Genomic DNA, 15,305 nt, shown 5'->3' with positions numbered 1-15,305 from the left:
TTGTTTCCTCGATGTCGCGAAAAACAGGTCTATTGACGGTCGTCCCCAAAGGCGCCAAAGTTTCTGACAAATCTTGTTGTCCAAAGTCCACTCCAGAGGTAACACTTGCTGTTGACGACTTAACTCGTCCGCCAGGACGTTCATCTTTACGGAACAAATCTCGGGACTAGCTGAACCTTCGCTTCGTTTGACCACAGGAGGAGATCCTTGGCTACTTCGTACAGAGAAAGACTGAGTCCCCCCCTGTTTCCGCACGTACGAGAGAGCCGTGGAGTTGTCGGAATGCACTGCCACTACTCGGCCTTCTACTAAGCTCCGAAACTGTCTGAGCCCTAAGAAAATTGCTAACAGTTCCTTTACATTTATGTGGAACTTCTTCTCCTTCTCCGACCAAGCTCCTGAAGTCCGTTGATTTCCAGTAGGGCTCCCCAACCTGTGTCCGATGCGTCGGAAAGAACTGTGAGGTTCGGGAGGATGGGTCGTAAATCCTAACCCTTCTTCCAACCTTGCTCGAGAGAGGCCACCACCTTAGGTCCTCTTTTTTTTTATTTGATCTGTTGACAGGAAAGGTAATCGAGTCTGTTGTGTCTTCCTGCACCAAGAGGCTCTCAGGAAAAACTGCAGAGGTCTCATGTGCAGTCTTCCCAACGTCACAAATTTCTCCACTGACGTCAATTTGCCCAGGAGCCTCATCCACTGATTGGCAGAACTTACCTTTTTGTCCAAGAACTCCTGAACTGTCTCCAGACAGCCTTGAACCCTCTTCGGGGACAGAAAAGCCCGAAAAACTTGAGCATTCAGAATCATCCCCAAATAAAGGATGCTCTGAGATGGAACCAACTGGGACTTCTGTTTGTTGACCAGAATTCCTAACTTTCTGGCAAGATCCAGAGTTGTTCCAAGGTCCTTCATGCACCGACTCTCTGATTCCGACCGGAGAAGCCAATCGTCCAGATAGAGGGAGATTCTTACTCCTAATATGTGTAGCCAGTTCCTATCGGGGATAGACCCTGGTGAAAACTTGAGGAGCGGTCGCTAGTCCGAAGCAAAGCGCCCGAAATTGAAACACCTTGCCTTCGAACATGAACCTCAGGTACTTCCGAGATTCGCGATGTATCGGAATGTGAAAATAAGCGTCTTGCATGTCCAGAGAGACCATCCAATCCCCCTGTTCTGATGGACTCCAGAACCGACCGAGTGGTCTCCATATGAAATTTGTTTTCCGTCTGGACATGCAAGTTCAGGGCGCTCACATCCAAAACCGGCCTCCAGCCCCCTGATGACTTGGGAACTACAAAAAGGCGATTGTAAAAGCCTGGAGGAAAATCCCCTTCTATCTGTTCTATCGCTTCTTTGAGAACAAGCGCTTCCACTTCTGCGGCTAGCGCCAGAAATTTGTCTGAGCCCGGAGAGTATGCCTGGAATGGAATTGGCACAGGTGAGAGCGAGGGAGGGTGAAACGAGAGGAATACGATAGCCGAACTTGAGTACTTGCACTACCCAGGCTTCTGAACTCCTCTGTTTCCCATTCCTCCCAAAACAGAGCCAGCCTGGCTCCCATGGTGCATGAAGAACCGAGCTTTCATTTGGAAGGTTTGTTAACCTTGGCCGAGGCCTTAGACTGAGGTCGCAAATTCGATTTCGGCCGAAAGAAGCGCTGGGTTTTCTCCCTCGAAAAGGCGCTTGGGCCAGAGGAGAAACCGAAGGAACAGTCTCCACAGGAGCTTTAGGTCTCTTAGTAGACTGTGCCAGTAAATCCGAAGTAGATTTCTTATCTAGCGCAGACGAAATTGACAACACTACATCGTCTGGAAAGAGGTTATCTTTCACAAAAGGAGCAAACAAGAGAGAGACTTCTGTTGGGACGTAACCTTTTAGAAGCAAAGGAGCACCAAAGTTGCCTTTTCTTAAGGGTACCAAAGGCGATGAGCGAAGCTAACTCATCACATCCATCCCTAATGGATTTGTCCGCACAGGACAGAACACCAATCCAATCCTCCGCTAACTCCTGGGAAAGAGAAGGACAGTCTTCGATCTTGGCCGCTAAAGCGCCAATAGTCCAATCAAGGAAGCTAAAGACTTCCAAAAGTTTAAATTGATTCTTTACAACGTGGTCCAACTCAGGCGCTGTAAAGAAAACTTTCGCTGCGGCGAAAGCAGATCTTCAGAGGAGTCGATTAAACTGGAGAAGTCTCCCTGGGTGGAGGAGGCAGAAACTCCCAAGAGAGGAGCTTCCCCAGTTACATAAAACCTATACCTCTTACGAAGCAACTTAGAGGGAGGGTAAGCAAAAAGAGCCTTCCCTAAGTCTCTTTTCATAGACATCCATTTCTCGTCTCTTTCAACGAATGTCTAACCGCTTTAGATAGAACAAGTTTTGGGAGGAGAGGGTCTGAAGTTTTCCTCCTCATCAAAAAAAGTCGAAGTTGGGAGCGCGGAGCCGCTTTCTCAAAATAATCTGGATAAGATACCAGAAGAAATCTAAGGAGACGTGAATAACACGAGAGGTGATGTGAATCCTCCTCCTCTACTTCTTCTTCATTCTCGATACCGCCGAAGAAGTAGACGGAACTACAACCGGAATCTGAAGGTTTCGAACCACCCTTGGACTCATTCATCCAGTTGGTTAACATCTCTAACTGCTTGCGCAAAGGCGCCAGAGACGAATCAAAAACAGTTAACGAAGGCTTGGAAGGGCCTAAATAAATGTTCAGCAGGAGGCGGGCAAAACTATTTGCGCCTCGCTCGGAGCCGCCGAAATTCGAGGCGAAAACAGGCGCATCAGGCGTAACAGACGAAAAAGCGCCTAAAGAAACACCCTTAGAACTGCTAGCTACAGCGCTAAACACAATCTCTACTAGTAGATGGAGCCGAAAAAGGCACAGATTGAGGCGACGAACGAGCGCTAACGGTCCGCGGCGCAACCCTACTCTCAGGCTCCTTATACCGCTTGACTGGAGGAGGCGAAGAATCGGCGCCCTGAACGCCTCTTTAAGGGACGCGAAAACACGAAACGGGCCGATCTCGCCAAGAGCGCCGCGCGACCGGAGACGAATCGCTTGAATCATTCGAAAGGCGTCTGACCGCAACACCTTTCCAACGCTTAAACCCTAGCCCTGTTGAGGCGCAAACATGCCTCAAACAAGAGAGGCGCCTGTCTGGGTGGGCCAAAATTCCCGATCTAAAAACTCCCGTGGACTTCCAGGTTATGTCCTTCTCCCCGGTGCGGGGGGAGCTGGACAGTGACCTTTGGTCTAAGGAGACGTGTCAGGACAGACAGACGCACCCTCCAACTACACTTCCTTTACCTGAGGCCCGCTTTATGCCTCCAAAAACGTCTTAACTGAATTACCAAGTGCAAAACCGTATTCGCTAGTACCGAAAATTTATGATCTAACCTCGATTCCAGACTGGCAATGGTGTCGGAAGAAACTACACGGGAAGCCGGAGAAGTGGGATTAGTAGGAGGAATAGGAGGTGTAGTTAAAGGAGACATAACAAGTTTGAGGAGAAACAGAAGGAACAGATGCATCGCAACCGACGAAGCAGAGCTAAGTCTACTTTCCCTAAGCGCGCTTTTCTAATTCTGTCTTTAGCTAATTCTCCGAGTATGAACTAAAAAAACTTCCATTGAGAATCAGTCCAATCACTACACTCGTTACATGTTCGATCTGCTGAACAAACCTGTCCCCTCACTTAACACATTTAGTGTGAGAATCATATTCTAACTTGGATAATCTAGTTTTAAACATCCTGAGATGCAAAACCTAACTCCCGACGGACTAGAAATCCTACATGGCCAACGCCTAAATAAAAAAGGTCAAAATAACAACAACGCCAAAAAAAGGAGTACTTCACCAATTCCGAACGAATCAAATTCCACCAGAAAAAAAAAGCGAATGCAAAGTCATCCAACCGCCACCGAACCCCACCGATGTTCATCCTGGAACGCCGGCTTGGAAAAGAATTGGATTCACTGGGCAGTTGTACCTGGTTCTCCCGCGAGTGGAGGGAGATGACGTCATCACCACCAGTGTTGGCGACGCCGACGCGCTAAATTTGAATTTAGTATCCTGCCGCTCGTGAAATCACGGCTCTATAATTGTTCGGTAAGACACTACAATAAAACATGAATTTTATCATAGAGCAAGATTCACTATTTACTGTCTTGTTTTTTCTCCTTCTTTTCATGACTAAATGCATTTTTAGGATAAACTCATTTACACATTTTCAAATACTATAAATGTAAATAGCAAAATCTCTCTCTCTCTCTCTCATCACTTACAGAAAAAATCTATAATACTGATCTATTATTGTCGTAATAAAAGAACAAAAAGGTTCCCGACATTTGTAGGTACAAATATGTTGCCATATTTTTATTCTTTCTGTGATTTACGAAACTGTGCTTCAATACAACTTTTATAGTTGACTCAATGATTATCACATATTATAACAGTATACAAGAGAATATCTTATCACTATCGATGTTTCATTTCTTATCACCATAAAAATATTTAAAATACAAATTTCATTGTTATTCTTGAGCTAAGCTAGTCAAGTTACTCTTGTCCCAAGCTATTCAACAATTACTCCCCTCCTAAGCTGCTCTCTCTCTCTCTCTCTCTCTCTCCATAATGAGAGAGTAAGTTAGCCAAAATGGGAGAACAATACAAAGTCAGCTAAGGGTCAAGATGGCTCTTTCGATAGTGTTTTTGGTTAAGTGTGTGTAATCTGTGTTGAATGGGTAAGCATACTTATCTTTTAGCCAAAAGTGTGGCTTGACTGTATTTTGAATATTTGCTTCAAAGATGTTCTATTTTATTGGACCTTTTGATTTTGCTTTTAATCTTTTGCTTATCGATGTGTTCTCCTGTCTCCTTATAGGTGGATCTGGAACAAAGGGGAACTGATCTGATATTTAGAAATGGGAACTTAACTGATGTTCCGTGGTGTTTCTAGACTGTGCTATGACTTTTCTAGTTTTATGACTAAACTAATGTTGGTTATTGTAGAGAAAGGGGTGGATGGGGTTAGCTCAATTCCCAGGGTTATTTGAGATAGTATATGGATTTTGAGTTCAACCTTTCATTTAATCATTTTGTTGAGAACTTGACTTGATGCCTAGCTGCACGGTCATTGCTACCTCTCATTTAATCATTTTGTTGAGAATTTGATGCCTAGCTGCACGGTCATTGCTACCACCATAAAATACATACATATACATACATACATACATACATACATACATACATGCATACATACATACATATTATATATATGGAATTTTTATTCTAAAATTAATATTAATAATACTTACCTGTATAATTTATCTAGTCCCACCCATCCTACCCCACGATCTGCCTATCACAACTGATTTGAGGGAAGGTTTTCGTATCTGTCAACGACAGTGTTGCCAACTGGCGGACAGAATAGGAGGTAACAGGGTTGCCAATGTGGTAAATTTTGGTGCGGTTTTTGGGGATTTAGGGCTAGATAAATTATACAGGTAAGTATTATTAATATTAATTTTAGAATAAAAATTCCATATTAATAAACATTACCTTAATATAATTTATCTAGCCCGATTAACCACATTGAAAAGGAGGAGGGAATCTGAATACAATTTCCCCTTCGGACAGAATAGGAGAAAACAAACAAAGAAATATATATCATAGGCAGTCAAAACTCAACCCAAGGTCAAAGATACTAACAAAGTCTCCTACCATAATGCCACCAAACTGCGGTAGCACAGGACAAGGAGTAAGTGCATAGTCAGTCCGTCTGTACTAAAGTCAGGTGACCGACCAGGTGACCAGTCAGACGAATTGCGGACAGCAAGGCTGCACCCTGAAGACTATCAAGCACTATTCTTTCCCCGGGGTAAAGGATGAGTGTCTGGACTGTCTGGGCGATTCAAAGCTAAGCAAACCTTGGGGGTGTATCAACGCAACCCAACGTCGCCAGCAACGAATCGGCTCATGAGCAACTCCTAACTCGAGCTTTCTGGTGCCAAGAGAAAGGAGCGCAGAGCAAAAAGGCGATTCAGTCCCGAAGGACGAATGCCTGACAGTCCAACCTGGTCTCATGTTACACGATCATCGGGGGTGTATCAACGCAACCGACTTCGTCAACAAGAAACTCAGGGCTACTAAATGTCGCCTGATCTCACACGAGTGTCTGACTCCGAGAAGACAGGCGAGACAAAAAGTAGATGGTGAGCGAGTCACCAGATGACAGCAGACGATCCATCGACTAATTCCCTGTCCAGGACAGTGGAAGAAGCAGGAGTCGTCAGGACAAGCGAACCAGTGGCTAGTCCTAGGTCAGCATCGACTCTGGGAGAAGCGTAGTCGCCAGTGCCGACAACCCAGTGGCTGGAACCATTTCACACTGAAAATGGAAGCAGCATGAGTTGCCAAGCAGTCAGTCCTTGTCATCAACAACACCTAAATACCAAACTGCCTAATTCCCATTATAACTACGTCAAAAACTGCCATGGGTTATAATACAAAAACAAAAAATATATACAACAAAACAAAAATTAATGAATAATATACAGGTAGCAACCAAATGTAAAACAGGAAGACTACCTAATTCTCCTGTCTGACGACCTGTCCTGCCATCACCAACGGGCCCAAAGAACGAAGGTCGCCTAGAACTAGAGAAATATCCCTCAAGTAAAAAGAGGCAAAAACAGAATTAGACCGCCAAGTCGCCGCCTCAAGCACCTTGGCGACTGAGACGTTCTTCATAAAAGCTACTGATGTAGCAACTGCTCTAATACTGTGTGCTCGGCGTCTGGTCTTCCCCAGCAGCCGAACCACCAGTTTTAACGATCAGATCTCTGAGAAAAAGGATACACCATTCTTTGAAATAGGTCTCTTGACATTTCGGGGTGAAACAACAGATGACGGGGACGACCCTGAATGTCCTTCGTGCGGTGTAAATAACATAGAGCGCCCTACAGGGCAAAGAACTAATTCCTCATTAAATTACCAACAAAGTCGACCAGCGACTTCAGTAACGAAAGACCAATGGATGGGATTATCAGACGATTCAGTCTTTGCGACAAATTCAGGAAGGTATGACAAAATCATGTCTTGTCCAGATCTGGCAACCAGAAAAGAGAGTGCTTGCAGTTCACCCACCCTCTTGGCTGTAGCCAGTGAGACAAGGAAGAGTGTCTTAGAAGAGAGGTCCCTAAATTTGGCAGAATTCAGAGGCTCAAACAGGGAGGGAACCTTAAGGCTTGAAGGACTTTGTTAACGTCCCATGTCGGAGGCGAAACACTGTGGCCCTGGGTCGAGATAGGGAAAAAGATCGAAGTAAATCTCTAATGACATAAGATGAAGAGATCTCAGGGAGCCTTGCCTTAAAAACATAGGAAAGCTAGAACCTATAACCCTTAATGCACGAAGGTGACAGGGCCCTGTCATGATGTAAATGAACTAAAAACTCCGCTACTTTCGGTAAGGAAGGTCTAGAAATTGAATGTCCTTGAGACTTACACCAACGTCTGTAAACCGACCATTTATTGCATGATAATTTACTCTGGTTGATTGCCGTCTGGCAAGAGCCAAACTGTCGCGCCACTCTGGAGGAGACCCTTCGTGCTTGGAGAACCTCCTGCAGTCTCCAGCATGAAGATGAAGCATGTGGAGCCTCTGATGGAACGATGAAAATGGGGTTGTTTGAGAAGATCTGGTCTCTCTGGCAGGCGAATGGGGGGTTCCACCAGTGCTTCCAGAAGGTCGGGAAACACTCCTTCTGTGGCCAGAAGGGGGCGATCAAGGTGAGATCCAGACGCTTGGTTGCCCTCACTTTGTTGAGGACTGACCATCACCAGAGAGAACGGAGGAAAAGCATAGGCTTGAAGTCCTTCCCAGTCCTGCAAAAGAGAGTCTGTCACGGCACTCTGAGGAGTCTGATAAGGGGCGAAGAATATCTGGCACGAAAATTCAGTGGGGTGGGCAAAAACAGATCGACTGTGACAGGCCATTTCTTCCTGAGGCTGTCGAAGACTTCCTGGCAAAGTGTCCACTCCGACCCTTGAACTTCGTTCGGTCTCGACAAGGCGTCTGCTAAGACTTGTGATGGCCCAGGCCCCCGGATAAACTGAGGGATCAACGTAATCCCCCTGTCTTCTGCCCAACACAGGATTGATCGGGCTTCTTGAGTGAGAAGATCCGACTGTGTGCCGCCTTGGTTTCTCAAGTACGAGACTGCTGTGGTGTTGTCGACAAAGATCGCGACAACCGACTCCAACAGTTGTTCCTGAAATGAAAGAAGGCCTAGGTACACTGCCCTCAGTTCCCTCCAATTTATTGACATGATCCTCTCCTCCATCTAACCAAAGGCCCGAAGCGGCTTCGGAGCCCAGGTGTGCGCCCCACCTTGATCCGAGGCGTCTGACCAAAACATTAGGTCCGGAGGAACCGAAAGAAGAGATGTCCCTGACTTGAGGCGGTGAACTTTGCATCCACCAACGGAGATCCTTCCGACATTGTGGAGTAAGAGGCGACTATCGTGTCCTCGGACACGAAATCCCATGACTGGCGAAGTGTCGACTGAAGGGACCCTCATTCTGAGAAGGCTCCCGGGAACCAGTGGATGAGGATGACAAATGGCCCAGGAGAGACCTCCAAAGAGAAACTGGCTGCGTTACGGAGGACAAAAATTCTTTGATCAGACTCAGAAGCTTGTCTATCCGTTTCTGAGCGGGAGAAGCCCTCAAAATCTGGGAATTCAAAACAATCCCAGATAAGTCATGATCTGGCAAGGGATTAGATTGGACTTGTCGAAGTTGACACGAATGCCCAACTCGACACAAAGAGACAGAACTATCTCCTCGACCGGAGACATTTCTCTAGAGATTCGGCTGGACTAGCCAATCGTCCAGATACCGAAGCATCCTTACATTTAACTGATGCAGAATAGCTGAAACAGGAGCATCACCCGAGAAAAGACCTGTGGAGCAGTGGTGAGGCCGAAACAAAGGGTCTTGAACTGGAAAACTCCCGAGTCGTGAAAAACCGAAGGTAAGGTCTGCTTCTGGATGGATGGGGATTTGCAGATAAGCATCCTGCAGATCGATGGAAATCATCCAGTCCCCCCTTCTGACGGATGAAAGAACAGTCTGGACCGTCTCCATCCTGAACTGGACTTTAGAATGAACTTGTTCAAAACCGAAAGATCTATGATGGGGCGCCAGGCACCCGAGGCCTTTAGAACTACAAACATCCGAGAGTAAAAACCCGGAAGAAGGAGGAGCTCGCTCTATGGCATCCTTCTCCAAGAGGGCCGAAAGCTCCTTCTCCAAGGCTTGACCCCTGATTGAGTGAGGGGAATAACTGCTGAACTCGAGAGGACGATTGGAAAGTGGAGGTCTGGAAACAAAAGGGATCTCGTAACCTTCCTTCAGGACCTCCACCACCCAAGCATCCACCGCTCTCCCTGCCAAGCTGACCAATGGCGGGAGAGACAAGCTCCTACTGCGGTCTCCAGGCGAGGTGACGACTCCTACTTCGAAAATTCTTACGCAGAGACAAGGAAGAAGAAGAAGAAGAAGAAGGTCCTCCTGGAGGTTGAGCTCTTTCTCTGCCCTTAGAGCCACGCCAAGAACCTCTCCGCGTTTGTTTCAAAGGGTGAGCACCAGAGGATGAAGAAGAGCACCAGCAACCTGAGATGTACTCTGGAAAAAAAGAGCCAGAAGGAGGTTGTTGGGCTGGAGCAGAAGGTACAGATCTGGTCCTAAACTTACGCTTACTCCTTGAAGGAACGGGAGGAAGACCAGAGGAAAAAAGCTCTTGATAAGGCCCAGTGAGCTTGGGAAGAGGCATCACCTTGATGTTCCTTCAAAACCTCAGAAAGCACAGAAATATCGAAAAGGAAATCGCAAAGGGAGAAGAAGGACAAACAGACGGGTTCTCTGAATCTCCGATACAGAGGAGGTAACTGCGACAAATACAGGTTACGCCTTAGAGAAACAAGAAAGGCCTGCATTGAAGCAGCAAGCTGTTCTGATGTACAGAAGCGATTGAAATAGATGAGCAGAATTTCTCAAAAAGAGGAGCATCAGGAGGAACAAACCCGGAGTCCTTGATATACATTAAAAGCCCTCCGAGGACCCACATATTGAAGGATTGAGCTTCTTGTAAGGAGCTCATAACATACTCCATAGCAATAAAATCTTCAATTGAGACAGAGACCGAAGCCTTAGAAGGCAAGGGTTGACTTGAAAGTCGGACAAAATCAGGATTTGGCTTGGGGGGTCGAGAGAATGAAGAATCATCCGCCACCTGGTAAACTCCTCTCCAGTGCGTAGAAGAGAAGAGAGCTTCCTCTTCCTTCCCCGATCACCTTCGAAAGTTTAGCGGCAACGTCCGCCTCACTCTCGCAAACCTCTGGGCAAAGGGAAAACGTAAAAATTCCCGTAACCGGGAAGGACCGTCAAGAAAAATCCCTTCTGTAATACGAGGCGGAGGCTGCTTCTGCTCTTTAGGCCTCGCCTGAGGAAGAAAACTCAAAATTAAATCAAAAAGTTTCTTGAATTCTACATCATGACATCCATTCGAGGAAACATCAATATCACACGAATCCGCGTCATCATCATCATCGTCGTCAGATCCTAACTTAGAAACTTCCCCTGAAGTAAAATCCTGACGACTAGCTATCTAGGTCTAACACTAATATCCCTCCCCCTTCTCCTAAATAAGCGCCCTTTGGCACTGTTACGGGACTAACAGGGGACACGTTGGGTAAAGATTCGTTAGGCAACCTGCCCGGACCGGATCCCCCTAGGCCTTCGCCACGACGGGGTTCACAAGCCGGGGTATCTGTCGCACCGTTACCCATGGTGCTGTCGACAGGTACCTGACGAGGAGCTGAAAATGAATCTAAAAGTGTTAGACATTCTAGTAAAGGCTTCTTGAAAATTCTCTGACAGATTGTTAAACTTAGCTGAAATATCTCTATCTAGACTAAGCTGTAATTTCTTAAATTCTGTTTCCAGGTAGTTTCCATTGCCAAAATCTTTGAATCCACATCAGAAATAACTTCACTAATTACCGGTTGTACAGGGGGCAAAGCATCAATTAATTCGGAATCGGAGTCGTACGATACCGAAACCGAAGAGCCAGAACCATAAGCGCCCCAAGTCAAAGAATTCGTTAGATACAAGTTTCTAGCAATCGATTTCTTTTTCTCCTTAACCGATCTTTTACGCTGGCAAGATTGTTTGGCGTTTCATATAAGCAGTCATATCCTCTCAGACCAGGGCTTACATACGTCACAACGAGAAGTCAAGTCACAAACCTGTCCACGACAAGAGCTACAAATGTCATGGGGTTCATACTCCCTGCTACTCATCCTTGTCCCACAAACCGGGCAGTTCCTGATGTTGCTGCAGAAGGAAGCATTGTAATTTCTTGGTAATCCATTGTAGAATTGGACAGGTCAGTAGTTCCGGGTCGCGCAAAAGTTCGTAATTTAAGATAAGAACCACAACAGAAATCAAAGTTAATTCACTATTTCGTGATGTAATGAGTGAGTGGTAATTCATATAAAGTCTCATTTAACAAATAATGAAAGCTTTAAAGGCACAAAAATGTTTAAGGAAATTTATAAAGAGCGGCCGTGATGTAAACAACAACGGACGCTCGTTAACAACTGATTTGAGGGAAGGTTTTTTCGTATCTGTCAACGACAGTGTTGCCAACTGGCGGACAGAATAGGAGGTAACAGGGTTGCCAATGTGGTAAATTTTGGTGCGGTTTTTTGGGGATTTAGGGCTAGATAAATTATATTAAGGTAATGTTTATTAATATATATAATATATATATATATATAATATATATATATATTATATATATATATATAGTTACTTGAGCTCAGAGATATAAAACATCCATCTAACTGCCAACTCACACTAACAAAACCACACAATGAAAATTATGCATATCGAAGCGAACATATTTTTCAAAATCATAAAAAAAATTGGAGATAATGCTTAACAAAGATAATAAGAAAAATTATCTGGTATAAAAAAAGGTCATCTTAATACACATTTATCTCTGACCACACTGAGTAGATAATTGAGAGGAAAGACAGGTTACAAGGGCTTCACTCTGCTGGAGATGTCACACTTATCTTCTAACCAGTTTCGCTCATCACAGGTCACATGATGAGTAAGCTATCTTCCAAGACTGGCAGTTATAGAATTAGTGAAATAACTACCAGTAAGTCTCCCAAATATGACTCCTGGGACACGAGATGTGCTCATAAATTATTCTGTTTTTGTCATACTGAAAAGTATCACATTTCCTTGTTTCTCTTTGATAATTAGGTAGGGAAGCTGCACCTAAAAACACTTATCCAACATTTGTTGGAAAGTGAAAAAAAAACAAAAATGTTGTAAAGTGAAAAAAAAAGAAAAAATCTTACAAATCTAGCAACAAAAGGCATGCATTGCCTTACTTCTGTAGATGAGGAAATCCCATCACACTGACTAGTAATGTTCACTACTGAGAAACCTACACTGCACATGACAGGGTGGGAAAGGAGGAAGGCAATCTATATCTATAGTACATAAAAAATGGATGTGTGTGTGTATGTTCCAGTATAACTCTGAAACACATGGAGCAATTTCAACCAAACTTGGTGTACATAAGACTTACTATCTGAAAATTATTACTATGGGGTATATAAAAATGTCCTTTTAATAAAGTAGACTATTAAAGGTATTTAAGCCCTGTACTACTCCATGCAGCTGAAAAATGTGTAATAACAAAGAGGAGGTTTTGATGAAGAAATCTAACCACCATATATTAAGACCATTTTTGCTAAAACAGAGCAACTACAATGCCTTTTCCTGTATAGTTATGGGTTACAAATTTCATTCCAAAGTAATCTTCCTTCAGATACAAATAATTTCAATAAACAAAATACTTCACATTCTTACACACAATGTCATATCCCTCCCAAATATATTATATACATACTACTATGTTTGGTCACTTAATACAGGATGCAAAAGTGGTGATAGAAGGAAACAAGAACTGTTATGTCACACTTACGTGTCACCACATGAATGACATCTGTAGCCCTCTGCTGGTATAGTCAGGCGTAACCAAGAAGGAGGTGCAACATTTGGAGTAAATGGAGGCAAATGTACCCCATCAAGTTGCCACTGGGTAAGATCAGTCCCTTCTGCAGGCAATTCATTATTTGGTGGGGGATATTCTACTACTTCTCCTTCACCTCCTCCATTAACCTGTAACATTGTGGAAATCTCAGTCAACTTCTATGAGTTATCTGAAGCAAAATTGAGAAAATCTGATAACTGATATACCATTTAAGGAAAAACTAAAAATAAATCAGAGATAATACTAATACCATTTTATATGAAGAAAACTAGTAAAAGACGAATATGTTACTGAAGCACAAACCTGCTGTCTATCCTATATATTTAGAAACCTTTTACGTGTTTCACATTTTTGCGGTCTACTTTGTCACAAATTTTTGTGGAACACACTATTCACTTTTCCACGGGGAACTTTCACTCAGATTTTTTTCTATGGACTATATCTTTAAAATTATTACTAATTTGCTTTTTTTGTAGAGCAACATATAAGGGTGATGTAATATGCATTTGAAATGATACCGCTATAAAAAATTTTGATGATAGAGCATATTGTACAATATTTAAAAATATTCACTAATTATTTTCATTTTATTTTCCAGTAAAAACAGACTAACAAATAAAATTGAAATGAATAGCAAATATCTTAAATATTGTATTACATGCTTAATCATAAAAACCTTTACATGTTGCCTTTTTTTTGCTTTATTTACTGTACAGTATTTCATTACAAGTTTAGTTGACTCCAAGTATATCACAAATATCATAACAATACACAAGAGAATATTTAATAACTAAATATTTCATCTCTAATTAAAAATATCTAAAATGCAAATCTGTGGTTGGCATCACATTGTGCTATTTAATAAATTGTCTCCTCTCCTATCAAACCAAATTGGGAAATGCGTGTGTATGTACTGTATACGGACAAGCTAGGGAATATCAAATGTGTTTATCTCTTGTGGGTTGTACATGTGATTGATTTTAAATTTTTATGCAGTTAAAATCATGACAAAACACACACAAAAAACCAGAGCATGAGTAAAAATTAAAATGAGAATAGCATATATAATAAAAACTAAAAAATGGAAGGCGTTAAGTGTGTTACAAGCTTTACCATATGTGATACATCAGTTGTTGTTCTCTCTCTCTCTCTCTCTCTCTCTCTCTCTCTCTCTCTCTCTCTCTCTCTCTCTCTCTCTCTCTCTCATATTCCATAAAATTCAAAAATGCATAAATGTAAAAATCTTAAAAGAAAACAAGCTCTAATTAAGTCAAAGCCCTGTCCTACCCATCAGACACCCCTTGCAGCCAGGGAAACTCCTCCTCTGCTTCACTCACCTTCTGGATGATCTTCCTCAAAACAGCTTCAATGGCCTTTAACTTGCCCAGTCATCTAACCCCCTGCCCTTGGATATTCTCCCGGCCTCCCAGACATCTTAAACCATTTCTCAGTCTCTTTATGAGTGTAAACAGTTACCAAAATTTCCTTAGGCCACGCACCATTGCCAACCATGATCAAGTGGTTTTTTCAATTGTTTTAGAAATTTATGTAAATATCTTTAGTTCCTAATCTAGTTGTGTGGGATAATGTCAAGGTCCAGATAATGATCTGGATAATCAAGAGATAACTGTATTCAGGTGTGTTCTATACTCTATTGGCTCCATGGCGAGAAGGGCAGGGCATGGACGGTGACCAATGCTGCCACATCAAATATTCCAACTCACGTTTTATGGTAATATGAAGGCAGCATAAGTTATACAACACAAATATAATTGGTTGCTGATCAATTTTTGCCAATCATTAAAAAACCCTCGTAATTTACTAGCATTTAACAACAATAAAATAAAAAATTTATTCTTAAACATGGCAAAAAAATTCGAGCGCTGCCAGTTCCTCTCTGAGGTGTCAAGCTGACCTCAGGGCATAAAGATGTCAAAACAGACTGTGCCTCCACAAGGGAAGCTCAGTCAAAACACTCACTGACTCACTAAGGAGTCTGTCGCCTTTCAAACAACATGGAAGGAAGTCCTCAAGAATCGTTCATAGGGTCGGTTAAGTACTTTTCTAAAGAACAGGCAAACCATGGACCCATGGTGGATGTCAGAATAACACTGCAATGCACCTCAGAAAAAGCAACAATGATCCCGGAGAGAACAATCAGCA

The 15,305-nt window shown here is 43.3% G+C and overlaps 1 protein-coding gene across 1 annotated transcript in view; it reads right to left on the bottom strand.

Moving 5' to 3' along the window:
* LOC135195076 (uncharacterized) overlaps positions 1-15,305 on the bottom strand; it is a 50,860-nt gene that overhangs the window by 27,590 nt on the left and 7,965 nt on the right. The window contains 1 exon segment of the mRNA XM_064221448.1: positions 13,074-13,270. Within this exon segment, the coding sequence (XP_064077518.1) occupies positions 13,074-13,270 (197 nt within the window).

The sequence above is a fragment of the Macrobrachium nipponense genome, chromosome 15, assembly GCF_015104395.2.
Source record: "Macrobrachium nipponense isolate FS-2020 chromosome 15, ASM1510439v2, whole genome shotgun sequence".
In the NCBI taxonomy this organism is placed as follows: Eukaryota; Metazoa; Arthropoda; class Malacostraca; order Decapoda; family Palaemonidae; genus Macrobrachium; species Macrobrachium nipponense.
The sequence above is the reverse complement of the archived record's forward strand: the minus strand, read 5'-3'. Positions and strand labels throughout refer to the sequence as shown.